The sequence below is a fragment of the Protopterus annectens genome, chromosome 7.part0 (assembly GCF_019279795.1).
Source record: "Protopterus annectens isolate FY-2018-M chromosome 7.part0, PAN1.0, whole genome shotgun sequence".
Taxonomy (NCBI): domain Eukaryota; kingdom Metazoa; phylum Chordata; order Ceratodontiformes; family Protopteridae; genus Protopterus; species Protopterus annectens.
This window is the reverse complement of record NC_056739.1, coordinates 175,591,311-175,617,672: the sequence shown is the minus strand read 5'-3', so window position 1 is coordinate 175,617,672 and position 26,362 is coordinate 175,591,311. Positions and strand designations below refer to the sequence as shown.

Below are 26,362 nucleotides of genomic sequence, written 5' to 3'. Positions count from 1 at the left end.
GGAAACACAGCTCAGCAGCAGTGCTACTATATGTCACCACTAGAAGCACACAACAATGCAATGCCCCTGTACAGATAAACAATGCATTATCAATTGCTTATTACACTATTCAGAGTTGTAATGCTAGTATACTAACCAGTGCAGGCTAATAGTGCCATCATGCCCACTGGTAGTGCCCCTGTACAGATAAACAATGCATTATCTGTTGTATATTACACTATGCAGAGTTGCAATGCTAGTATACAAACCCAGTGCAGGCTAAACAGTGCCATCATGCCCAATGGTAGTGCCCCTGTACAGATAAACAATGCATTATCAAGTGTATATTACACTATGCAGAGTTCTAATGCTAGTATAAAAAGGAATGCAGGCTAACAGTGCCATCATGCCCACTGGTAGTGGCCCTGTACAGATAAATAGTGCATTATCTATTGTATATTACACTATGCAGGGTTGTAATTCTAGTATACAAACCAGTGCAGGCTAACAGTGCCATCATGCCCACCGGTAGTGCCCCTGTACAGATATGCTGTGCTAGTAAATATCCCAGTAGTATAATTACACAAATTGGAAATGCTGGAATATATATCAGTAGTGTCACTATATACACTGTCATTGCCATTATACACTGTAGTGTCAGTGTACCTAAAACAGGTACCTCCATATTAAGGATCAAGAATGCCACCATATCGATCATTAGTGAGCCCCCCACAATGTAGTGTATTGTTCTATCTGGAGGTTTTTAACCTGAGTGGGGATACAGGCTGAAGACAATTCAAATAAAACCTGGAAATGGATGCAACAGATAAATGGTGGAGGTTGTATAAGGACGGATGGAAAGATTTCTGTATTTAAACTTTGGTTATACAACAAGATGTATCAAGATAAAACATGATGAAACATTGCTTCATGTAGGAAGGAGTGATTCATGTATAAAACAGTTTCACCACAGGCAAAATAAGAATAAAACAGTGCAAAATTATATGAATGCACAGGAATTTAGCATGCACAAAGTGAAGAATTAAAGAAAGAAGAAGAAGAATATAGACACGAAAACTTTAAAAAGGAAAGACCTTACAAAAACATAAAGTACATGCCCTTACTTGATACTTGCTATAGGATGTAACTGAAAGTAATTTACATGGTGTTGCATACAATTTGATAGAGATATATGCAACAGTCAAACCGATACAGTATTTATATGCATATCTACTGAATCCATATTTACAGAATAACCATGTTGCACAGTCCTACCTTAGTGCTTCACAGCAGAAAGATGTGTCAAAATGTAAACTAACAACTGTTTACAGTGATACATTTATCATCTTCTCTTAGGTGCTGAAGAAGGCTTTTCTCAAATGGTGGGTAATATCTGCTGCCAGCTGAACACAACAGAACAGATGTAAGCTCATCTTCATTTGTAGCTTGTAGCCATGCAGCATAGATATAGGACTATATGTATCCTTTTACAATTATAGCAGTCGATCCCACATCCACAACATGTGGTATGCATCCACCATACCTGCACCACAGCATCCACGTGTCACATGTCACACAAACCCTTTATGTTTTTTTTGAATAGTCCAGTAAGCACCGTGTCATAACTAAATTAGTGCTGATGGCCATCTCTTAACCTGAGGTACGACAATGTTCTTAAAGATATTCATATCTGTTAGCATTCTTCAGCAGTACTTTGTAAAGGTGGAAACTTTTGGAATGCTTTAATACTGCATAGTGACAATCCAAAATATATCTAACTCCGAATATCCTTTTGAACACACTGAGTGGTTGTTAAGAGGCTGATATTGGCAATTGCTATCTTTTTCGGCATGGGAGTGGGAGTGAGATAAGCAACAGTAATATTTTAAGAGTGGGAGAGCTCTCTAAGCATTCTACCTCTAGCAAGGCACAGATATATCCCTAGCCCTCACGACGCAAGAGTTTTGGACAAACCCTAAAATATTGGGGGACAAAAAAACAAAATCAGCGACAGATTTTAAAAATCATTATTATAAACCTAGTACATTTCTAGAATAACAGGTTTTGCATTAGCATGCATCTTCTGAAGGATATGAAGTCTGACACACTAATGTCTTGTCATTTTTACTGACTTCAGTCTGCAATGATTTTCCAGAAAAAAAGGCATATTTTATGAGGAATAAACCAAATATATGAGGCAAAAATCTGGACATTTTATGAAATTCTGGACAGGTGAGTAGTGTAGGTACAGAGTAGGAATGGGGATTCATGACTGCCATTTGTGAAATATGAAAAGACAGATGAATGTGTAAGGAGGGACAGGAGCCCATATCCCCCCACGTACACCTCAGCATGCATGGTTTTCTTTCCCATGACAAATCCTTAATGCATTTCTGAAATTGTTTTCAGATGCATAGGCTTACCACTGATAAATATAGTTCAAAACACAAAGAGAGGCTTTAAGACATTTATTCTACCCATCACTCAAGAAATGTAGTGTTGTCTATGAATGAGCTAGGGCACACAGCTCACCCCATAAGGGGTGAAGGTGTAGTTCCTATATATGACTTCCTGATGATTATGTAATACCCAAACATTTAGGTGAGGTTAATCCATGGGAACTTATATTTCCAACTTCAATCCAGTTCCATAGCTAGTTTATTTGTTAGGAACATCAGGACTGTTTTGGGGAAAAGCCTGAACTAGAAGGAAGTGTAAACTTCTGTTGTATATGTATCTCCTGCTTATGTTAGATCCTCATCACATGGATTTACAGATGTTCTTAAAACAGATTTAAATGCATTTTTTACAATCTGTTTTTTTTTCATCAGACTAAATGAATCAAGGAAAAATAATCAAATGGAGAAATATTAACATTTATTAGCAACTCTATTCAGATAAGCACTTTCATATGGAACACATTTCTTTATAACTTAGGAAAATTTTAAACAGTGTGTTTAAATATACTCCAAAACATATCCATTGATCCCACAAACCAACCAAAATCATACATACTATAGACTAGACCGAACATATAAAAAAAATCACTTGATAAACGTTTGTTCCATGCATTTAACCATAGTAAAATTAACCCCTCATTATACAACATAAGACATTATAGAAGAAGAAGAAGAGCCTTTTGCTGGAGTTTTATATTTATTTATTGACATTTGTTAACTGGGTTAATCAAACTGAACCAGTAGCCCATTTTCAGTAGAGACCCGAGGAGAAAAGCTCCAAAAATAATTCAACTAATCATGATTTTTACAAAATGTTAAAGTAAGTAGGGTCAAAGAATGTAGTACAAGTCAAAAATTTGTTATCGAGAAGGTGTTTGAGTAGCTGAACATGTATGCACTTTTTCAAGATTTTGGATAGGGGGACAAGATAGCAATTGGTCTAAAGTTAGAGGGATCTGTATAGTTGCCGCCTTTGTGAAGAGAGATATTATAGAAGGATTTCCAAATGTCAGGAACCAGGTCTTCTGAGATGGAATGATTAATAAGAACAGAGACAGGGTAAGCAATGGATTCTGCAGCTATTTTCAGGAAATGAGGGGGTAGTTGGTCTGCTAAGGGAGAGCAGGGTTTCAGTTTGTTAAGGATCGATTTAATTGTAGTAATTGTGACTGGTTGTAAAGAAAAAGCCTTGGGGGAGTTTTGTTATGGGGTAGTGAAGGTGTTGAGTGAGACATACTGTTATGTGTATTCAGTGCGAGACTTTGAATAGTTTCTATGAAATAGTTTCAGAAGCAGTGTTGCTTGGGAAGGGGTTGGGAGCAGGAGGAGTACCTGGGTGGAGTAGGTTGTTGATGGTGGTCCAGAATTTTTGTGGATTTTTGTGTGGGCTATTTTGGTTAGAAGGAAAAAAAGCTGTCTTGTCTTTGTTGACAAGTTTTTTAGCCAGGTTTCTGAGCTCTCTGTATGTCTGCAGTAAGAGAGGGGACTTGTTTTTAACCAAGGCTTTCCAGGAACAATCTATTTTGCACATGATTGAGTGGGTTTGTTTTGTTAGCCAGGGGGCATAGTTGAATTTGATTCTGATTTTTCTGGATTGAGCAACAGAATCAAGTGTGTCAAGGAAAATCTTATTGAAGGAATTTACTTGTTCATTGAGAGGCAGGTGATAGAGGGAGGACCAATTAATGCCAGACAGTTTGGAGTTAAAAGTGTCTGGATCAAAGTGGATAAGGTTTTGGCATACCTTGTAAGTAGGGTCTTTAGGTGAGTATTGGGTGAATCTGTCTTTGAAGGTTGGAGAGTGGTCACTCGATGAGTTGGGAAGTATGCCGGAATTATGACAGAGGTGAGAAAATGAAGTAAGGCTTCAGCCAAGGATGGGTCCAGATGAGGAGTTTTGTTTATTCTAGTAGGGGTGGAGATATGTTGGTGAAAACCATGAAGGTTAAGATGTATGGGTAGGGGATGTAGGGAACAGTTTAGTCCAGTCTATATTAGTGTTTCCAAGTATGGTAGTTTCATAAGGGATATTGTGAGTGATCCAGGATAGAAAGTTCTCTAGGATGAGAATATTATCTCCAAGGGGAATGTATATAGAGACTATGGCAAATTTTTGTCAAGGTTGAGGTAACAATTTACAATGAGTATTTCAGCAGGTGAGAAGCAGAAAACAATGGAGAGAGGGGACAGGTTTAGTAGCTCAGAGTAGAGGATAGCAACCCCTCCTCCTCCTGCTTATTGGTTCTATCTGAATGAAAGATGTTATAACTTGGAGATAGGATTTCTGTGTTAAGAATATGACGTTTCAGCCAAGTTTCTGATAGGGCAAGAATGTGAGGAGATGTGTTAGATATCCAGGAGTGCAGGTCTGTTTCTTTATTTGCAATACTTTGAATATTTAGTGAGAAGATCTTTAGAGAATTGGTAGGGGGATTAGTAAGAAGGGCTAAGTGAGGCGAAGGGGGATAAGTAGTGATATTGTGCAAGGAAAAGATGAGAGGCCCTGGGTTGGGGTGGATGTCTCCATCCAAAAGAAGAGTGTCGAGATAGTGAGAAGAGAAGAGAGTAAGTTCAGGATTAATAGGTTTCTGACCAGAGGAGAGAGATGAGTTAGAACAAGTAGGAACTTTGAAGAGGTCAGATGGTGAAATATGGAAGACAGATGGTGAGATTAATTGTGGGTAAGAAATAGTATGAGTGTTAGGGGTATAGAGGAGAGTAGTTGAGGGGGATTGATAGTAGAGTGCTGAATGATAAGAGGTTGTTAGAGAAAGGAAGATGAGAAATGTGGTGAAGAGATAGAGTGGCCACATGACTGGATAGTAGGTAGGGAGAGGGAAGAGTGGTAGATGAGTTAAGAATGCAGTGAATAAGAGTAGTGAAAGAAGAGAAAGCAGAGAGGGTGTGAATAGAAATGAAAAGTAAGAATTAGTGAGGAGGGGAAGTGGGAGTAGGAGAGATAGGTGGGAGTGGTTATAGGAATGAAACAGGTGTTAGATTGGTTAGAGAGGGTCACTGGCTAGACAGGAGGAAGGGGTGTAGTGTGTAAGAGGATATATATATATATATATATATATATATATATATATATATATATATATATACAAGAAGGTGGAGGATGGGAATGGGGGTAGGGTAGGGGAGTGGAGAAACCTGAGTGAAGTGAGGGCGAATTGAGTGGGCAGAGCGAGGAGCAGAAGATCCCAGCACTGGTATGCTGAGTTGCACTACTAATACGTTTAGAGACTTTTAGTCATTCATATTTCCAAGAAGAGGGATATCTCATTTCCTTGGAAAATGCATGACTATGAATTGTTTCACTGTGCACCTGGAACAACTACTCAGTGAAGTGCCCATCACCCAGGTCACTGTGTAACAGCGGTACTAGCAAGGCCTCATGCAGGTGCTCAGACCTCCTCCTCCAAAGACACACACAGATACAATAACCATTCACTCACAGATACTCAGTGATCCACCCTCACATTCACACTGACACACTGTCATATAGACACACTCACTGCCATTCACACATTGTAAAACTTAACTGCATCAGATAATTGTGCAAAGTGAAGCTGCTCCATTTCACCCTGCAGATTCACCACCACTGAAAGGCACAAGTATGCATCACAGGAATGTGGGACACATTAATGCCTTTGGATTCCTGCCCTATACAGAACCTGCAAATTTCAGGCATCTATGAACCTCATACTGTGCAAGTTGTCCACTGCCACAGAGCACTGAGAAGGTCATTATCATAAACCTGTCCTACAGGCTATCGCGTTAGAATGTGGCACCCTGAAACCTGTTGACTAAAGTGTACAGCTACAACTGTAGGCAGTGAGTGGGTTCTATGAATCAAAATGGTCTTGGAAAGTATGCAAGAGAGTTTGTGTTCAACTTGCATATGCCACAACTGACTATAAAAACTGTCCTATGTACATTTTAGGTAGCTAAACATATTCATAAATTTACTTAATGGGGAATGACTTTAACATGCAGTTAGTGCTTAGATGTTTCTTAAGACCTGATGACTATGCAGCATTTAATTTAATCTGCCATTTTAGATCTAACTCCTCTAAATAAGCCAAATCCCCTCCTCTAAGTCTCAAACTCCCATGGGTATTGAATCTAAAACAAAAGACACATATTTCTAAAGTTTTCTTGACACCAGTAGAGGGCTGACACTACTTATGTAAAGGACTTGGGAAAGCTGAAAATCCTGAACATGCTCTATTTGTCATCTTATTCCATGGAGTGAAATGTCTTCTCAAAGTCCATGAACAGGAGGGCTACATCTTTGCTGGACATGAGCCTTCTTAAGTGGAGTAAACCAATAAATTGACTTAGATGTTGATTGTTGGAATGGCTAGTAACAAATCCTACATCAGCTGGGGACTTTAGCTGTGATGGGAGGCGTTGCACCCTTACTGCCAACATCTTGGTAAAGATATTGACCGCTTTGGCTCTAAATGACATCAGATGGTAGCTTAAATGGAAAATGGTGTCCTTTTCTTGGCTTTTGCAGCACTACCCTAACACTAAAGTTTTCATGGATGTGGGGAATGTATGCTTATTTATCGCTTTGTGGAATACTTTTATTACAATGATCAGGAGTTTGTTAATACATAATTAAAAGTCAGATGTTAAAAAACATCCTGGAACCCATTATGGAACTGAAAAGGACTGAAGCACCTTCACTCAACCTCCCCAGTAGAAAAATGTTAAGTAATCCCACAGAGAATAACAATTGCAAAAATAGCTGCATCCTGACATATACTTTGGATTATCACAGTATCAAAAATATTATTGAAGAAAACTGGGACATTGTCACAGGAAACCCTTTTCTGATTAACATCTTAGGTAAAGCCCCATCATTTGTTTATACGAAGGCCAGGAATATTAGAAGTTTTGTTGAATTTAAACGTAGACCATGTGAGAAAAGCACTAAAAGATGTGAAACTAATTGTACATTTTGTATATTTATACAGCAAGGTGATAGTTTTTATTGCCCTTATTTAAAGAAGATCATTAAAACCAGTGCAGGGGGTGGCTGTAACACTAAAAAAGTAATTTACAGGGCACAGTGCAATGAATGTGATGCATTCCATGTGGGCAAGACTGTAAATAAACTCAAGCGAAGGATTTCATGTCATCTGTCAGAAATCCGCTCTGGATGTAAAAATAATGCACTAGCTAAACACCTTTCTCTTCATAAAAGACACACAGGTTTTAAGTTCCAGATCCTGGATCGCATAGACATGGGTGATCTTGAAGGAGACATCCCGAATATTTTAGTGAAACATGAACTCGTGTGGCAATTAAAGCTGAACTCTTTTAGAAAGCCTGGAAAAAACTACTACTGTTCAATTGAAAGTGCACTGGAACTTAAAAACTTGCCACATTGTTTAAATGACTAATTGTATTTTATTTTATTTTTTTCTACAAATTGGTTTTAAATACCATTTTAAATCCTTTGAAATTTAAGTGTATATTTTGTTTCCATCATCATACATATATATTTTTTATTTTTATTTTTTTCTGGTTCTCTTTTTTCCACTTTATTCAAAATGATGGTAATAACAATACTAACTAATTATATAGGTTTTTAGGGTTCTTGTCCACAGACCTGAAGAAGTCTAGAAGGACGAAAGCGATCTTTGTTAACAATAGGTTATGAAAACAGAAACTGATTTTTACATGCAAAATGTATATGTATGTATTTATATATAATTTTTGATCGCAAAATGAACTAAGGTTGATATATTTCCAGCCATGTAGTATATTGCCTTGTATAAAATCACAGACTTAATAATCTACTTAATAATTTGGCTAAATAAGATGTACCATTAAAGTACATTAGGGCTATATATTATTATGACAGCTACTAGGTAGGGCAGGACCAGCTCGAATGTCACACTGATGGGGGAAGGGATGTGAATTTAACATGTGTACCAATAACACTTTGTTTTACAGCGCAATAAACCACTCCCATGCCTGATAAAAAGTAAAAAGTATATATATATATATATATATTTAGAAAGCTTGTGAGGAAATTATTACTCTATTTTTGTTTTACTTGGATCGCTTTTCTGTGTACTTAATAAAGAATTTTCGACTGGAAACAGCCTGCCTGCCTTGCTTGGATTACTTTCGAATACTTAGTAATGCTGTAGAATTATATATTTTCTATTATTACTTTTTGACTTGATGAGTTTACGTTCGCTACTTCTACTACTATCGTCTGATCTGATTAATATACAGTGATTAACTAGAAATATATGGACTGAAAATCTTCCACACAGAGAAGTTTCTTACACTGTTTTGTTTTTAGACCTACTACACTTTAGTGGGTTGCTTTGAGACTTTGGGGATACCACGGAGATTACTTGTTTAATACATAATTCATACACTTCATCTGGCAGGTCATATATCAGTGTGACTAAGAACCATCTTCTCTAGAACTGTTCTCATTGCACCATAGTTCTATTCGTGCTAGTTCACCTTAATCTTAAGCAACACCTCCCCTTTCTTCACTGCCTCCTTTTTGCTACCCCCCATTATTCCCTTGGTTCGCGCTCCCTCTACTGACAACTGATATACTATATCAAACAACTACCTTAACTTTTTAACTATGGCCACAACTCACTTGTTATCCATATTGTTAATTTATACCAGTGTATAACTTCATATTGTGAAATGCAATGTTCTCTGTGCTTATTTACTGCATCTTTTAATTGACATGCTTCTTTTTCACACCTGGACTGAGCCCAAGGTCCATTTGGATCAGTGCTCTACCTCAGTTAAAAATTTAAATAAAGAAAGAAATCCTCTCATTTGGCACTGACATCTTCCTGCCAGTCTATCGTGCATAATTCTTTCTACCTCCTTAACTCAGACTAATGGCATCTCATTAGTATTTGGTGTGGGACGTGACTATGTAAGAAAGCAGTTCAGGAGCCTTTTACCTCAATTACATTTCTGTTGCAGATAAAAGCAAGCTTAAAACTGCATAAACTCCTGGTAGACTGCCCTAGGCTTCATAACCAATTGGTCACTCACCTCTGATATAGGAACAATACCTTTATGTTTCATACATCAGGAACTTGAGTATCCCGGCCATTACTTTGTCATTGTGCTCCCTACTCCCCCAAGCCATTTCAGCAACTCATTTTAAATACATTGTGGTTTCTTTTCTAAACAAATTCCTTAATTTACTTTGGAAAGACATGAACATATAGTTAACTTGAAAATCAAATCTGTTCATTTTGCAGTTATTTAAAGCTATCAGTAACGTCTGCAATTCACTAGCAACTTCTTCTTACTGTCACTTTGTAGACCATGATTAGATGATTCTAACCATATGAACATTAATAATGATGATTGACATGCTTGCAGGCTTTTGTTTGTTTGTTTGATTGTTTGGTTTTGTTTTTGTTTTTGAATATTACCAGTAACCTAAACTTTAAATTAAGTAATCAGTGTCCTGCAATGACACAGAGCACAACCTGTTTTGTGAAGTTTTGTCACTGCTGTTTTATACTAGAACATGATTTTAGCTATCTAACAGTACCTTGTAAACTCAAAGACTTTGACCAGAGGGATTAAACTTCAACTTACTTATAAGTAGGTTCTCCTCAGTTGTCTTTTAAGGAATAAAAATCCAAGTGCAGGCTCATGGCCTCAGTCATGTTATGCAGGTGAACCGATTTAGGCATTTTTTTTTCTCATCCCTTGTTGTTGAGTCTGGAGATATTGGACCACAAACAGTGAAGTGTTGTAATAGTGTGCATCACTATTTTACACGATTGCTGTACTTTGGCATGTCAGTGTTTATAGTACCAGTTGTTAAAGTTGTTGTTTGAGACTGAGTGTGGGGTAGTGAGTAATTTGTTTATTTATTTTTTATAAATTGCAGGTTCAATGTATGTACTCGGCTTTTAGTAAAAAAGAATAGGAACAAAATTAATTTATCATTCCCATGTCATTTGCCATTTCTACAGAGTTGCAGCACCATGATGTTATGTGCCTCCCATGGAATGTTTAGGGAATAAGGGTGTGTCACCATCATGGGGTAGTTCAAATGATGCTTTTCACCTACAGAAATATTGAGTTTATCTTCTTTTTCTTTTTAGTTTTACTGGTTACATTATTTTATTTATTTGCTTTGATGCGTTGCTTCCTATAGTACAGGGTTTGATTCCCCCAGCCTTCATTTACCGACTGTGTAATTGAGTTAGTCATTTAACAAGACAGTGTTCTTGGGTTAAACCCAAAAAAAGACACTTGTATCCTGTGGGTTTTACCCAGTTAACAAACAAATAGACCATAAAAGACTTTAGAGAGTAAGGTGTGTCTGAGAATAAAAACTGAGTGCCTTATCGAAAATCACAACAGTCCAGGAAGCTGTCTAGAATGAGAATGCTATTTGAAAAAAGATGGCAAATAACTCAGGAGAAGGGATTGAATATATTCTTGTTCACAGAAAGAGTTTCTGAGTGGAGGGAGCAGTCATTTTAGTGAAGTTGTGAGGTCAGAAATGGAATTCAGAATGCATGGGGCAGACAATAAAGTTGCAGTGCTGGAAGGTTAAACGTAAATAGTTCATTTTGGTGCTTGTGTGGCTTGACATTTAGATGGGGAAAAAGGCAGATGATGCAGGCAAATGTTGTCTGCCATTCTAACTTACATCTGTGTCATCAGTTAGAGCCAGTTGACAATAACTTTAAAATAATGTTGAAGGCTGCTAATAATTCTGTAATGTTTTTTTTCCAGCTCCTATTCCAGGCACCCTAAGAGGTGAACATACACCCAACGACAAGCCAGATGAAAATGAACGCATCCGATTTTCTGGGGGACAGCTGTTCTTTGAGTACCTTATAGTTGTTTCACTGAAGAAAAAGAAAAAGGATTCGGAGGAATATGAACCTCAGATTACCTATCAGTTTCCAAAGGTAAGAACAAGACTTGACTTTCTGCAGCACGAGTAGATGCAAATGTTGCTAAAATGAGAGCACTGATGCTGTTTACTTAACATTGTGGAATGTATTAATGAGAGACATAGCTAGGTCATTTGACTCGCTGGTCAGTGCCAAGACTGGATCCTCCCCCAAACCTAAAGTTGAAGATCAAAAAAATAAGGTCCTCCAAAGTTCTGAACTGAGGTAAGAAACTTATACCAAGCTCCTTTTTGTGGCTAAGCTACTAAACACATTTGCTTCAGCAGCTACAATATCAGATGCAGCTGCTGAAATAAATCCTGTGCCTTTACTCATGCTCATTTGGCAGTTCTTATCCCAGCCTTGCTGTCCCGTTATTTTTCACCATTTTTTTTTACTTTTAGTTGACACTTTAATAACTGCGTGAGTGTGAAATAGTCTCTCTCTTTATGCTTACCTGCTAATTGACGAGTACTCGCTGGACAAGGCTTTAACTTGTCAGCTTTAATTCACTAATTTGCAACTCAATAAGTGGACTTTATGATGTTTAGTTGATGCTGGTGTCATTTCTATATGGTTGTTGGCAGTGATTCTCTGTCATGGCTTCTTTTTTACTCATAGTTGTGTGACTGTAGCATCAGTATATTTAAATAAAGGAAATGTGGAGGCTTACCCATATGGAGGATGAAGGGGGCATGCCATCTGCAAAAAAAAAAAAAAAAAAAAGTTTTTTTTACATTCTACTTTTTTTTTGGATTGAGTTTATGATGAGATGAAGTTGTCAAGTTGACTCATCTCTGAAATGACACTTGACAAAATCTAGGAGAACCAGCGGACTTTCATGACCATGTACATTCATTAAAAAGGCTATTTCACCATGTATAAACAACATATATCAGGATTCTTTATACGTAATTCATCTTTCATAATGTTATAAAAAGTAGCAGAATGCATATATGTTATGTTTAGGGTCATCAAAACTGAATATAAAATAATTTATTGAACAGAGCCATAATCTTACCAGTTTGAGCAAGTTGAAGGCCAGCACATGGAGAAATGGTCTGCTACCCTACCCTTTTGTTGTGTGCACATTTGTTAAATTTATATATCCTTCTCCCCCCACACCTTAACGAAGTAATCCTACATTCATACTTTCCCGTCCCAGTTGTGAGATAGATGGATACTCCATTCTCAATACTTAGTCACAGATGACAAAGACGTTTTGTCTCTTGATAACCAGTTCAGGCTGTGCATTGCTCCGATGTAAGCCATTCCTAATCAGATCCTAAGCCATATCTTTCATGTCACACATGCATCTAACCCCCCCCCCCAGTCGCATCATCTATATCACATACTCAAGCTCAAACCCACTCAGCTTGAAATCCTCATTCATGTCTTCAGTGCATATAGTCACCCTTCCCACCCAGTCATACTGGAATCCTCAGCCATGCCTTCCATACCATGTAAGTGAGTCCCCCCCCGACACTACCGAAATCCTCAGCCATGCCTTCCATACCATGTAAGTAAGAGCCCCTACACCCTGCTGATCCAGCCATACTGAAACACTTAGCCATGCCTTCCATATCATGTATAAGAGCCCCTACACCCTGCCCATCCAGCCATACTGAAACCCTTAGCCATGCTTTCCATACCATGTAAGTAAGAGACCCTACACCCTGCCCATCCAGCCATACTGAAACCCTTAGCCATGCTTTCCATACCATGTAAGTAAGAGCCCCTACACCCTGCCCATCCAGCCATACTGAAACCCTTAGTCATGCTTTCCATACCATGTAAGTAAGAGCCCCTACACCCTGCCCATCCAGCCATACTGAAACCCTTAGCCATGCTTTCCATACCATGTAAGTAAGAGCCCCTACACCCTGCCCATCTAGCCATACTGAAACCCTTAGTCATGCTTTCCATTCCATGTAAGTAAGAGCCCCTACACCCTGCCCATCCAGCCATACTAAAACCCTTAGCCATGCTTTCCATACCATGTAAGTAAGGGCCCCTACACACTGCCCATCCAGCCATACTGAAGCCCTTAGCCATGCTTTCCATACCATGTAAGTAAGAGCCACTACACCCTGCCCATCCAGCCATACTGAAACCCTTAGCCATGCTTTCCATACCATGTAAGTAAGAGCCCCTACACCCTGCCCATCTAGCCATACTGAAACCCTTAGCCATGCTTTCCATACCATGTAAGTAAGAGCCCGTACACCCTGCCCATCCAGCTATACTGAAACCCTTAGCCATGCTTTCCATACCATGTAAGTAAGGGCCCCCACACCCTGCCCATACAGCCATACTGAAACCCTTAGCCATGCTTTCCATACCATGTAAGTGAGCCCCCCCCCGACACTACTGAAATCCTCAGTCGTGCTTTCCATACTATGTAAGTAAGGGCCCCCAGACCTTGCCCACCCAGTCATACTGGAATCCTCAGCCATGCTTTCCATACCATGTATGTAAGTATCCCCCTAACACTACTGAAACCCTCAGCCATGCCTTCCATACCATGTAAGCCCCCCCAGACACTACTGAAATCCTCAGCCATGCCTTCCATGCCATTTAAGTAAGTAACCCCAAGCACTCACATTCAGATTTCCAGTCATGTTTTCCATACTGTATATTCATCCATTAAATCACTGAAGACAGGCCTTCCTTACAGTACACTCAGCTCTTCTTACCCATCGCCCCACATCAGGCCTTCCACACCACAAACTTCATCCCATCATGGCCACATTCAGATCTATAATCAGGCCTTCCATTCCACATACATAGTGTCCCCCAAGTCAGGTTTAGACCCCAACCACACCTTCTGTTCTATATGTTCGGTACCCTTTTTCAGAAAATGAAATAGCCTTGTTTATTTCATGTATATATGTATGTATGTATGTATGTAACACATTTGCTTATGGGATGGCCAAAAAGAACAGAGGCCCAGTTTTAGCTTAGGGTACAAGAACAAAATCATAAAATACAAGAACTTTACAAAAATGAGGAGTTCCTATTTACAGATTATTTACTCATAATTGAAATAACAATCAACAAGGCCATTCAGGAAGCTTAGTACATAATTCAAACATGCAACCTATTTGGAATAAAAAGGAACCACTTAATTGATTTGAAATTTGTAAAGCTCATTTGCAATCTTCACACTTCTCTGTTGTAGAATATTGAGTTTATCAACAGGTTAATAACATGAACTGTCATATAGTAAAGTCAGAGTATATATCTACAAAATAAGCAGTTTGTTTGATGTCTAGACTCCCTGCTTACCTACTACGTGACTTGTAACAAGTCAGTTAGGAAACTGGAAATATGCTGTATGAAGTCAAGGCTTAATTTAGGTTTTAAATAGTCTACAAAGCTGATATTGTAACCTTTATTAGTTCTGTCAGTCATGTGGAGGAATAGCAAACAACTGTCTCCATGTAATATATTTTGTTGCTGTATTAAGATATTTCCAGAACTGCTTTATGAGAAAAAGAAAGCTGGATGGGAGGAGAGAAACAGAGAGGGAAATGGAGACTGCTGCCTTTTACTTCTGATACAGTCTTCTGTCAATATCTAATGCCACAAATTATTTTGTTTCTCCATTGATTTTTGAGTCTCATCACATTTTTTCTTGTTATCTATTTTATCTTGTACAGTTCATGTTGTGTGTGTGTGTGTGTGTGTGTGTGTGTGTGTGTGTGTGTGTCTGTGTGTGTGTGTGTGTGTGTGTGTGTGTGTGTCTGTCTGTCTGCCTCTGTCTGCATTTTTTATGTGTTTGGTTCTTTATTAATAAAGCCAAATGCAGACAGAATTATTATCCTGTATTATGTCTTCTCATGTGGCTTTAACCTTTCATCTCTGTTATGTCTGCCATGTGGTACTACTATAAGAACACAGTGTGACATTAGGTGTGCAAGACAAAAATGCATATGTTACACTGGCACATAAAAGTGCAGTACCTCTGGATGTGACAAGGATTCATGCCTAGATGAACAGGAAAAAAGTATTTCCCATGATGCAGCATGCAGACAGCACTGTCTCTTTGCTGATTATATAGTACATTAATGGGGCCTGTCATGCACTAAATTGCCTTCCATCAGTTGTAGAATGAAGTCGACTGTCAAAGCCATAGAGTGGGGGTCACAAATTAGAGAAGCACTGTGAAGCAAGTCTGTACGATTCAGGCACAACAAGGCTGCAGAGAGCTAGACGAAAGCCTATGCTGCACTGTAGCAAGGGATAAACCAGCTAACAAAGTAACTTTGAAACAAAGAAATACTTGACTTTTATCTTTGTCAGAAGTGGGAATGTCATAGAATTTTAGCTTTTTTCATGTTAGGATAATGCAGGAAAAAAAATAGAACACTGATGGGCAAAATGCTTCCTTTGTGAATTGATTTTAGCTTCATTGTCTAGGTAACTATATTATTCACCTTTTGTTCTTCGATAGTCTTTATGGATGCCAGCTAATTAGACTACTCATCAAGGTTCTGTCTTGATCCCGTTACCTACCAGCCTATTACATCCACTACTGGTTCACCTTGCCTGTGGGGAATAAGTAGGCGTTTTTCACCACTGTTGAGTGAGTTTGGTGTAAAATAGAGAAGTGCAACTCCCAACTTCAGTGAATCCACTATTTCTCATCCCTAGGCTGCAGCAAACATACAGAATATGTGGCCTTCCATATCTCCAAGTTAACTATCTAAGCATCTGCTACCCCTAAACAGAGCAGAACAATTGAAGCTCTGATTTTTTTTTTTTTTTTTTTTGCCTTAAGTTACTGCAGTAATGCACCTAACATCAGATTTCCCCTTGAAAAGTAGATATTCCCCAAATAGAGGCCTGAGTTTGCCCCTGATCCTGGATTAATGTCATTGCACATATATGCAGTTAGTACATACATGCATTTTAATTGCATACCTCTCAACTGTACATATTTTCACAGAATGCCCAGATGTTTGCCTAATATTTTTGGTCTGTTCCTCATAAACTGTGCGGTTTCCAGCAAATCATAGAGCATTGAATTTACTAAATAATAGCAAGACATTTGAGTTTCAAACTTCATATCCTTGAGGAATGCATGGTAAAAGCAAAACCCTTTATCCTAACAATTGTCTTAAGTTTATGAGTAATATTTAAAAATTGTCCTTATTTTTGGGCCTTTGTCCCCACCATTATTTATTGGCTTTGCACAGATTTATTGTGCTAAGAAATTGAGAGGTAGGTGAACATGGCACTAAGGAATGTAACTAAATAAAATGTGTTAGCAATAAAGGAAAGATGACAACAGCAGATTGCAGGCCTCACAAACTGAACTGTGTTGTCATATGTTAAGGTTTATACATTCTTTCAGCAAATGTGTTTTTTATGGGTAAAAAAGGGCTTGTTTTGCAGATGCCAAGTGCAGAGGATACTGATCTGATTATTTTTCTTCTAGGATGTGTGATTTACAGACAAATTTGTATCCATGCAGCATGGTATTAGAGTATTGTGTTGCTACTAGTATCCGTGATTTGATATAACTGGCACCAACCAGAGTGCAGTTACTTCTGGGAAAATTTCACTTTTCAAGGATCAACAAATGATTTGTCTGTCAAGCAGCAAGTGAGATCAAGATGCAAAAAACATGTTATACCTAAGCGTATCTGCGGAGTGTAATCCATTCTTGTTTTATTTTTATGTATTACTTTTTTATTGGCAATTCAAGAGTTTAGCTGCCTCTGAAAGTGTGTATCTGATTCAGAAGCTTTCTGCAGTTGGTAGCTTTTTGAATTTCGCCTTCAGATGTCTCAAGGTTGGCAAAATTCAGAACTTTCTCATATTTCAACAACTCAAGAGACCTGCATGATTCCAACCAATGAATGACATTATAGCCTATTATGGGCAAGGAGGTGTACAACCCCTCTTCTAGTCAATTATTTTTCACACTTGTACAGTTCAGGTGTTCAGGCTAACATTTACCATAGGAAAGTTGCTGTATCTGTGACCTTAAAAGTCAGAAATGTCCAACAGTTTGTGTTGTTGTTAATCTACAAGGCAGTATGCACATTGACATGGGCTTTATTGTCTGAGAAGAGAATGGGGCACCACATGGTGCACTACCATAAGTGCCAGCACTTCATCCTGGCCACCACATGGAAGACATCAAGAAGCTGGACGCTTGCATCAAAATCCTTGAAGATGGCAGTTGTGGCTGATATCCAGTACAAGGAACAGCACCCTGGTCCTTCACACAGTCCTGTATTAGTGCCTGACTGAAGGAAGGAGGTAATGAAATTAGAGGCCACACATGAATCAAAACCTCCCCTGCAAAGTCGTGACACAAGGGGAACTTAAAACCTGTATAAGTCCTCTGACTGCCAATGTGCACTGTTTGAACTCCATGTGCTCTCATTGGTGCATTCACATTTGAGCATCTGGAACATGACCATGGCTGGCCAGCCCAATTGGAGTGATCTCTCAAGTCCTTCTGCTGGTAGTGCATGAGATTAAGGATTCTACTTCTCATTCTCCCATTGGTACTGTGAGTCTCTCTGGATAATACTAAGGAAACTCCTGTGGGTCCACAACAGGAGCCCAAACAACTGGATAAGTGTTCACTGTTTTTCACTGTCTGACATCTGGTGGTTCCAACCTTCATAAGTATGGAATGCACCCTTAGAAAACATAGATGCCTGTCACTGACAACCAGTGCTTGCTCACTACATGCTTGTTGCCTTATATGTCCTGTTCATCAGTGTTTCTTGTAATGGAACTCTTTTGAAATGGATAAAGATAGTGAGACCTCTCCTTACTATAATTCTCCCAGAACCCCTTCTGCTTAGGAGGATGACATTGACTTTATATTGACACGTACCTCCTCTTCCCCAGAGACTTAACCTCTACCTTGGCAAAAAAAAATGGGGGATTTTGGGTCACCATCCCACCATAATGACTGTCTTGTGGGGTACAATATATTCATTCTATGAATATACAGATTTTGTTCCCAAAAAGGACAAGGCCTTTTATAAACCTCTGGTAGAGTGTATTAACATCCTTACTGAATAGCCTAGAGAACACCCCTGTGTCAACTCTTTGCTCCCTTACAGAATCAGCAGTATCTTTCTACCTTATCGCCCATTAAGAATTCTGAGGCTGATGAAATCTTGAATACAATCCAATTGACCCCTGTTCATTTAGTGGCATGAGTGCTTGAGGAGTTAGGCAGGGAAAGATTAGCTTGAGGGGCAAACACCAACTTGGTCATCCTGGTGGACAGAAGCAGCTGAGTTTGCCACAGGTGATCATCTGCAAAAGAAGCTGGGTAAGCTCTTGTTGCTAGAGGTGTGTGTGTGTGTGTGTGTGTGTGTGTGTGTGTGTGTGTGTGTGTGTGTGTGTGTGTGTGTGTGTGTGTGTGTGTGTGTGTGTGTGTGTGTGTGCGGTGTGTGTGCAGTGTGTGTGCAATGTGTGTGTGTGTGTGTGTGTGTGTGTGTGTGTGTGTGTGTGTGTGTGTGTGAGTGTGTATGTGCATGTGTGTGAGCATGCACATCTTTATACTAACTAGACAGTTGCTTTTGTGAGTTAGCAAGCAGCCTACTGGTGATGAAGGGTGGGCCATTCTTCAGGGTCTGCAGACCAGAGTACTCCCGACTACCTGCTTCTTACTGCAGGAAGAAGAGATAGGCCAATCAGGCTTCTCAGGCCTGAATGAATCAGCTGTAGGTGTTTCAGCTATCCTGGGATGGTCAAATCCTGTCCATATAAAACTAATGGACCAAATGAATGCAGGTAATGGAGCCATCAGAGCAGGGTCCTGCAGAAATTGGACAGGAAAAAAAAAAGAATTCTAAGGCAGATGATGGATTTGGCAAGAGAGCATTAAATTCCAATTCTCCCTAGTGGATTGGGCTGTGGTAACACTAACAGACTTCCCTGAATATAAGATCAAATAGTCTGGGGAAGAAGTTGTCTCTATAACTTGGGATAGGTTAGTTATAGGTTAGTTAACTGACTAGTTAGTTGACTGGGGAAGCTAAGAATAAGTTACCGCCATTGAGTCACCTGTCCTCAAGGAGACTGGTGGCTCAAACCACCTCACTGCTGACACCTAGTGATGGCAGCAGTGCAACATAAGGGCCAGGGCATGTGAACTCACCAAGAAACGTGTTGTAGGTGTGGTAGTGCATGAGCTGAAGATTGCATACTTGAGGCCCTGTATTGGAAGCAGTTCGTATGTCAGGACTGCTACAGGATAATGGGGGATAGTGCAGAGTATAAGTGCAATGGCTACCTGGATGCTGACCTGCTCTGAATGGCTCTCACCAAAGTAAAATAGAAGGACCAGTTATCAGTGGGAGAACTAATGGCTGGCAGATGAGGGGAATTAAATAAAGATGAATAAACAATTATCTGGAAAAGACCCTTATTATATCTTCTGCTTTGCCCACTGTAATAATGGTTGTGATGATGCTATAGTCAGTAAAGTAGGTTCATTAAGTCAGCATACACTGATAACATTGCTTAGGCTGTTTTGTTTTTAAGCATGAGCTCAGACAAATTATTCTGGAAGCCCCCATCTGAGGTGGTATTCTCTTTGATCAGGCCTACTTAAGAATCCAATTCCTTGTAATCTATGTGAGGATGCAGTACAGTGTCCAAGGCTGCACCGGTGATCTTCATGGTTTCTCCTTTAGGATGTATTTGCTGCATTGGACAATAAAACATCTGTGACTATTATGCCATCATCCCTTTGGACTACCTCAAAAAACTCCAGCTTTACTCCATAGCATATCGCCTACTCCGAGGTGGTCTCTGCCTAACATATAAAGCTATATCAAACCCAGAGCTGTTGGACATGCTACACCTAAAGAAATCCCAATCCCTCTGAGCTACACGCTCTAGGGATCTAAAACCTTGTCACCACAATAAACAGGACACGCTGGAGGGATAGATTCATGTCCCAGAGACTTCCTGTTCTCTGGAACAAGCTACCCATCTATGTCAAGCAAAGTTCTTCATTAGCAGTCTTCAAGAAAAATCTTGATGAGTGGATGGGAAATAGGAAATACACCCCGGGGATCACTTCTGTGTCTCTGCTGGACAGTGGCACGGGAAAATAACTTTCTTGGGTGGCGCAAGCTATGGAACCTTGCTGGCTAGGCTTACGTAGGCCCTTGGGTTGATAGCCTAGTACCTACCTATGAACCTATGTTCCCATTGTTAAACCCTTGTTATCAGCATTAAAATGATGAAGATTTCCAAGCCAACACAGGAATGAAGAAAGGATAGTCTTCCAATAGGGAAAACTGCAATTAGGGGTCGAGAGAATAGGCGCAAGGGGTCTGGAATTTACTGGAGAAAACTGGCAAAGGAACAAAGGTGTTGGGAGCAAATAATTAGAGAGGGAAAGGTAACAGAATGGGAAGAGGCCAACAATAAATTCGGACTGCAGGCTAGAGATTGCCTTCCCTATCAAGGATTGATATCAGAGTATAAGCAAAGAGAAAGAAATAGAGAGATCCTAAGTGAAAGACCAGCACTCATAGAGATTTTAGTAAACCTAGAACAGAAGCTGATATTAAAAAAGGAATAATTAGTAGGACATATAAAATATTGCAAGATAATTATAGGAATCAATCTGAGGATGTTAGAAAGGCTTGGGAAGAGAGATTGGATACATAATTCACAAAGAAACAATGGGAGGATATTATGTATGTCTCTCAAATATGCATCAGAGTCTAGAATATTTTTGCTTGGAAGTGTTTGCATAGGTATTTTTATACTCCAAGCAGACTCCAAAGAATTTTTCCTCAGATAGATAGCAAATGTTGTAGGTGTGATGGGGAAGAAAGTGATAATTGGAAGCATATTTTTGGAAAGTGTAATGAGTTGACAGATTTAAAAATTCCCTGCAGACTACTCTGTCAGAAATACTGGGTGAACAAATTGGTGTAACGAACATAGCTCTCAACCTTCTATCTCTAAAATGAGGAACACTAGCCCTCATAATGTGGAACAAATGGGTAACATGTGGAACACATACTAACAGTTTTCTAACAATTTCAACTACTAAGGTCATAGGATGGTTAAAATATGCTGATTTTACATATGAAAAAGATCTTTTAATGAAGTAATATGATTATTTTCAATGTTCCATGGATATCAGTTAAAAAATTCCTAACACTGAATGTGTGACAGAGCCTTTCAATGTGGAACTTCAAGGAACATGAAATTTTTAAGGACCCAAATGAGGTACATTCCACGTAATGAGGTGTATTTGACAGGTATGATAACCAAGGAAATAATTTTTTAAGCTATAATACAGAATAAGAATTGCTTAGACATGGTAAGGCCTTGCTGAGTTTAATGCTGGTGGCTGCCAAAAAAAAAAAAAAAACAATTACTAGAAAATGGAAATCGAAGTTAAACCAATGCACTAAGAAGTAGTGAATATTGTAACAGAGATAAAAGAACTGGAAGTGGGATCTTTAGAAAAGGGTAGGAGCACATTACATAGAACAAATTGGAATTCTGGTAATAATACATGCAGAATAATGTTTTGGAGGAAGAGTGAGGTTTAAGAGAAAGCAGGAATTGAATGAGCTATGTAAGGTTTACTTGACAATGACTGTATTGAAGATGATATGTGATGTATAATGTTTACATCTGAAATATGTCAATATGGTTTGTTTTCATTTATATAAATGTATAAATGTATGACTGCCTATGTCACAAGTAATAATTCAATAAAGATGTTTCTTGTTTAAAAACAAGATAAATTATGAAGATTTCCCATTAGCCTAAGTTTAAGTGTTCCTTTCTTACAGAAGAAATGTAGAACACATCAAATATCTTGACTGCAAATGCTTGTTGGGAAGGCACATAGCTCATTTAGACTCCAACCTTATTTAAAGAAAGTACGTCCCAGTAATAGAGCTTCACATTAGGGGTTTCTTCACTGTAAAAGCACTAAGAGAGGAGTTGATACGAAAGTCCTTCCTGACTGGCTTGAGCAACCAGGCTTTCGTGTGGAGAGTCAACAAACATGGTGACAGGTGCTTATAGCAATCATATAGGTAGACAGTCTGGGCTTAGCAATATGAGGTTCCTAGACTGTGACATCAGTTTGACAGATGTTCACATCCCAGGAGAAGAGATGATGCTGGTGGACTCCCAGATCTGCAGCTCCAGGTCTCACTCCTGGAATGAAGGATTCGGGAATTGTGTTTGATCTGTATCTTTTGGGTGTGGGAAATAACATAATGTCCTCTGAATATGTGTCTCATCACAGACTTTAGAGATGAAAGGTGGCAACTCATCCTTTTTGCCCCATGGTGGCTGAGAAGGGTGAAGCTTCAGGCTGTCAGGTCATGGGTATTACTGAAAACTGTCATAGTAAAATCCATGGAATTCGCCCATTGTTGGTATGATAACTGGCTCCACCTCATTTTTGGTCCTATTTCCCTTCCTTAAGTTTCAGAGGTGATTACAGATGCCAGAAAGACTTGCACTTGTCAGATATAAACTGATAGGTGGGACAGGTTCTCCTTCTGGGTGCACATGTACCATATTCTATGTCTGTACGTTTGCAGGTAATCCTCACTTACCTCAGTCAAGATCTGTGATTCAGAATTTACTTTGTAATTATTGTGCTTATTTCTAGCATCTCTGCATGTTATGACCTGTGACATAACATGGGTTGTTTGAACAGTTCTGTAAAGGGTTTTGAATTTTTGCACTATTATAGAACCCACCCCCTTCTTAGGACCACAACTTTGTGATTGATGTGCTGGCCTGTCCTCTACCAACATGAGCTCTTTCAGGGGCCCTGGAATTTATCTGTAGGAGTGCTTTTCTTGGTAGCCATCACCTCTGCTTGTAAGCCCTTTCAGGTACAGGCCTTTAAGATGTAAAGAGCCCTACTTCATCTTTCACAAGGATCTTGCACCAATTATAACGAGCCCACGTTTTCTCCCAGAAGTATTGTAAAAGTTGTCCTTAAACTAGTCCATTCCTTCCCTGTATTTTTTGTGAAAGCAAAAAAACTAGGAGAGCATGAGATACCACTTTATACAGACTGCCAGTTCAGATTTTACCTGAAGAGGGGACATGATTTCAAGGAACGCAGATTAATTTCTCATCTTCTTTGTTGCAGGTCAGTAAAACTGTAATAAGCAACCCTTAGCTCTCTAACTGCATTGCATTTTACTTCTTCAGCTGGCTTCTGTAGATGAGGTCTTCCTGTAAGTTGGCACTTATATGTTGTGTTGTTGTGTCTTTTGACTTTTCCCGGTTATGGGTCGCCACAGCGGGACTCTGGTCCGCTAATGATTGGCAGTAGATTTTTACATGCTGAATTGCCGGCTCTGATGCACAATCTTCAATGAAGGTACGCCCAATCACGTATGTCTCCACACAGAAGACGCTCTAGCTGAGAATCGAACAGGACAACGTCTTACTGTGAGGCGACAATGCTACCGCAGCACCACCACCGCAGTATAAGTTGGCACTTATATAATGTTATATAATTTGTTATGTTTATCTCAGACAGACTGCACTAATTCATTATGTAGTTATTGGGATGGAAAATGCAGGGGCTGATGCCCACTTCTCACATTTAATGTCATAACATGTGCAGGATGGCAACACATGCCCAAGTGTGGACATTAGTGCAACTTTTGAACTTTCCTAAGCCTTAGGTAGTGGAAGAAGAAACACTAACAGCTTCCCACTTCAGAAGGCCTCCTCAAGGATAGCATGATATGCTGAGTGCAAATCTCATTTTATGATCAGCCCAAGGGTGTTAAAATTTTGTCAGTTAACATGAATGAACCTGTTTTATTGGTGTAAATGTTGTAATTCATTCAGGTTAAAATGATTTTGAATGCTGTATATGTGGATGCAGTCTGTAGAAAAAGAAAATAAAAGAAAACAACAGGTGTTTCTAATAACTAGTTTATCCTCTACAGTTCACAGTTCATACCAAGAAACACTCTGGGAAAAAAGTACACTGGGTCTCATATGCTGCACTGTACAGAACCTCCCCCCCACACACACACACACACACACACACACACACACACACACATACATACACTCACTCATGAGGTAACCAAGTTTTGACTAAATACAGTTTTCTTTCATTATGGATTTTCAGTGAAATGATTGAATATTATCCTTCCATGTTTATCCTGTTCCCACTTAATACCAATACTGAGTACTGAAACAGTACCAGATAATTACTAATATTAAGGAAGTAAGTGACCTTTTCAGATCTGCTTGGACGTGCCTGTTCGAATTTCTATTTAACTGCATATGAGAGCAGTATAAAGAAGTGAAAGTGCTAGCATGTATTAGCAGTACTCTCAGCATGTATTAGCAGTACTCTCAGCATGTATTAGCAGTACTCTCAGCATGTATTAGCAGTACTCCCAGCATGTATTAGCAGTACTCTCAGCATGTATTAGCAGTACTCCCAGCATGTATTAGCAGTACTCTCAGCATGTATTAGCAGTACTCTCAGCATGTATTAGCAGTACTCCCAGCATGTATTAGCAGTACTCTCAGCATGTATTAGCAGTACTCCCAGCATGTATTAGCAGTACTCTCAGCATGTATTAGCAGTACTCTCAGCATGTATTAGCAGTACTCTCAGCATGTATTAGCAGTACTCCCAGCATGTATTAGCAGTACTCTCAGCATGTATTAGCAGTACTCCCAGCATGTATTAGCAGTACTCTCAGCATGTATTAGCAGTACTCTCACAATAAAAATAGTAGTAACATGGCCTCTTGAAATGCAGAGGGCAAAGCCAGTATCCTTCCAGCTTCTTTTCTTTTCCCACAAAGGTTGTTTTACAGTGAGGGAATACTGTCAGTTCCTTTTCGGTATATTCGTGCAATGTAGAAAAGAAGGCCCATGTACCTTCGCAGTGTATTCCTACTTGAGAGAAGGAGTATAGTTCAGGTCCCTTTGCAGTGTATTCCTGCACGGTAGCCAAGAACAGATCCCACGTCCCATTGCACTGCATTCCAGCATGATACACAGGAACTAGGCCCAGATCCTTTCACAGTGTATTTCTGCATGACAGAATAAGATTCTGGTCCCTTCCTACATGGTAGGAGGGAATAGGGCCCAAGTTCCTTTTCACTATATTCCTACATGGTAGGAGGGAATGTTACCCACATCCCTTGCTTTGTATTTCTGTTTGGAAGAAAACATCAAGAGAAGAAGTAAGGACTAGTTCTCTGTAGCATATTTCTGCATGAATGAGGACTTTCACATAATGAACAGAGGAGCTTAGGTACCATGCAGCTTAGTACTGTGTGGCAGTTGGATAGGCGTATCTTATGGGGTATTTCTCTTTAGCAGAGGAATGGTTTGAATAAGGATTCTGTCTCTTGCAGTGTTCTCCTACTAATTAGGAAGAAATAGGACCCAGTTCTATTGGCATGTAGACCTTTGTGGTAAAAGACATACCAGGAAGGAAAAGGACTGAAACCCTATGTAGCGTATTCATGCATGATAAGACAGTATAGGGCCCAGCTGCCATGCAGAATACTTCTGTGCAACAGAGGGGTCACAGGGAAGACAAGGACTCTGAGCCTTACACTATATCCCTGCTTTATTGGAAGGACTAGTACCCTAGTGCCTTATATTGTATTCCAGTGTGGCACAAAACTCTGAAGGAAAACATTGGGTTGAGATCCTTTGCACTTTATTCTTTGTGGCAAAAGTTTCGCTTATCATTTTTAATTATGCCACATACAGAGAAATATTTTGCACTCACTGTCGTAGCAAGCAGGAGTTTGAGACTTAAGCTTCAGCAGTAAATCTGCTTCAGATGGTCTTTGAAAATATCATAGCTATTATTATTACTAATGCAGTTAAACTCTGGAAGACAGATTTAAACAAAAAAAAAATATTCACATCCAGCCAAACATGAATTAAATGAGAACCATTAACTGTACAGCATTTGGATTTTCTGTTTGTTAGCTCTTAGAA

At 39.2% G+C, this 26,362-nt stretch overlaps 1 protein-coding gene across 2 annotated transcripts in view; it reads left to right on the top strand.

Annotated features, from left to right (window-relative positions):
• Positions 1–26,362, top strand: part of DENND2D (DENN domain containing 2D) — a 773,347-nt gene that overhangs the window by 370,662 nt on the left and 376,323 nt on the right. For both annotated transcript variants that reach the window (XM_044076655.1, XM_044076656.1), the window contains exon 2: positions 11,211–11,389. In XM_044076655.1, the coding sequence (XP_043932590.1) occupies positions 11,211–11,389 (179 nt within the window). The remainder of the gene's footprint in view (positions 1–11,210; positions 11,390–26,362) is intronic.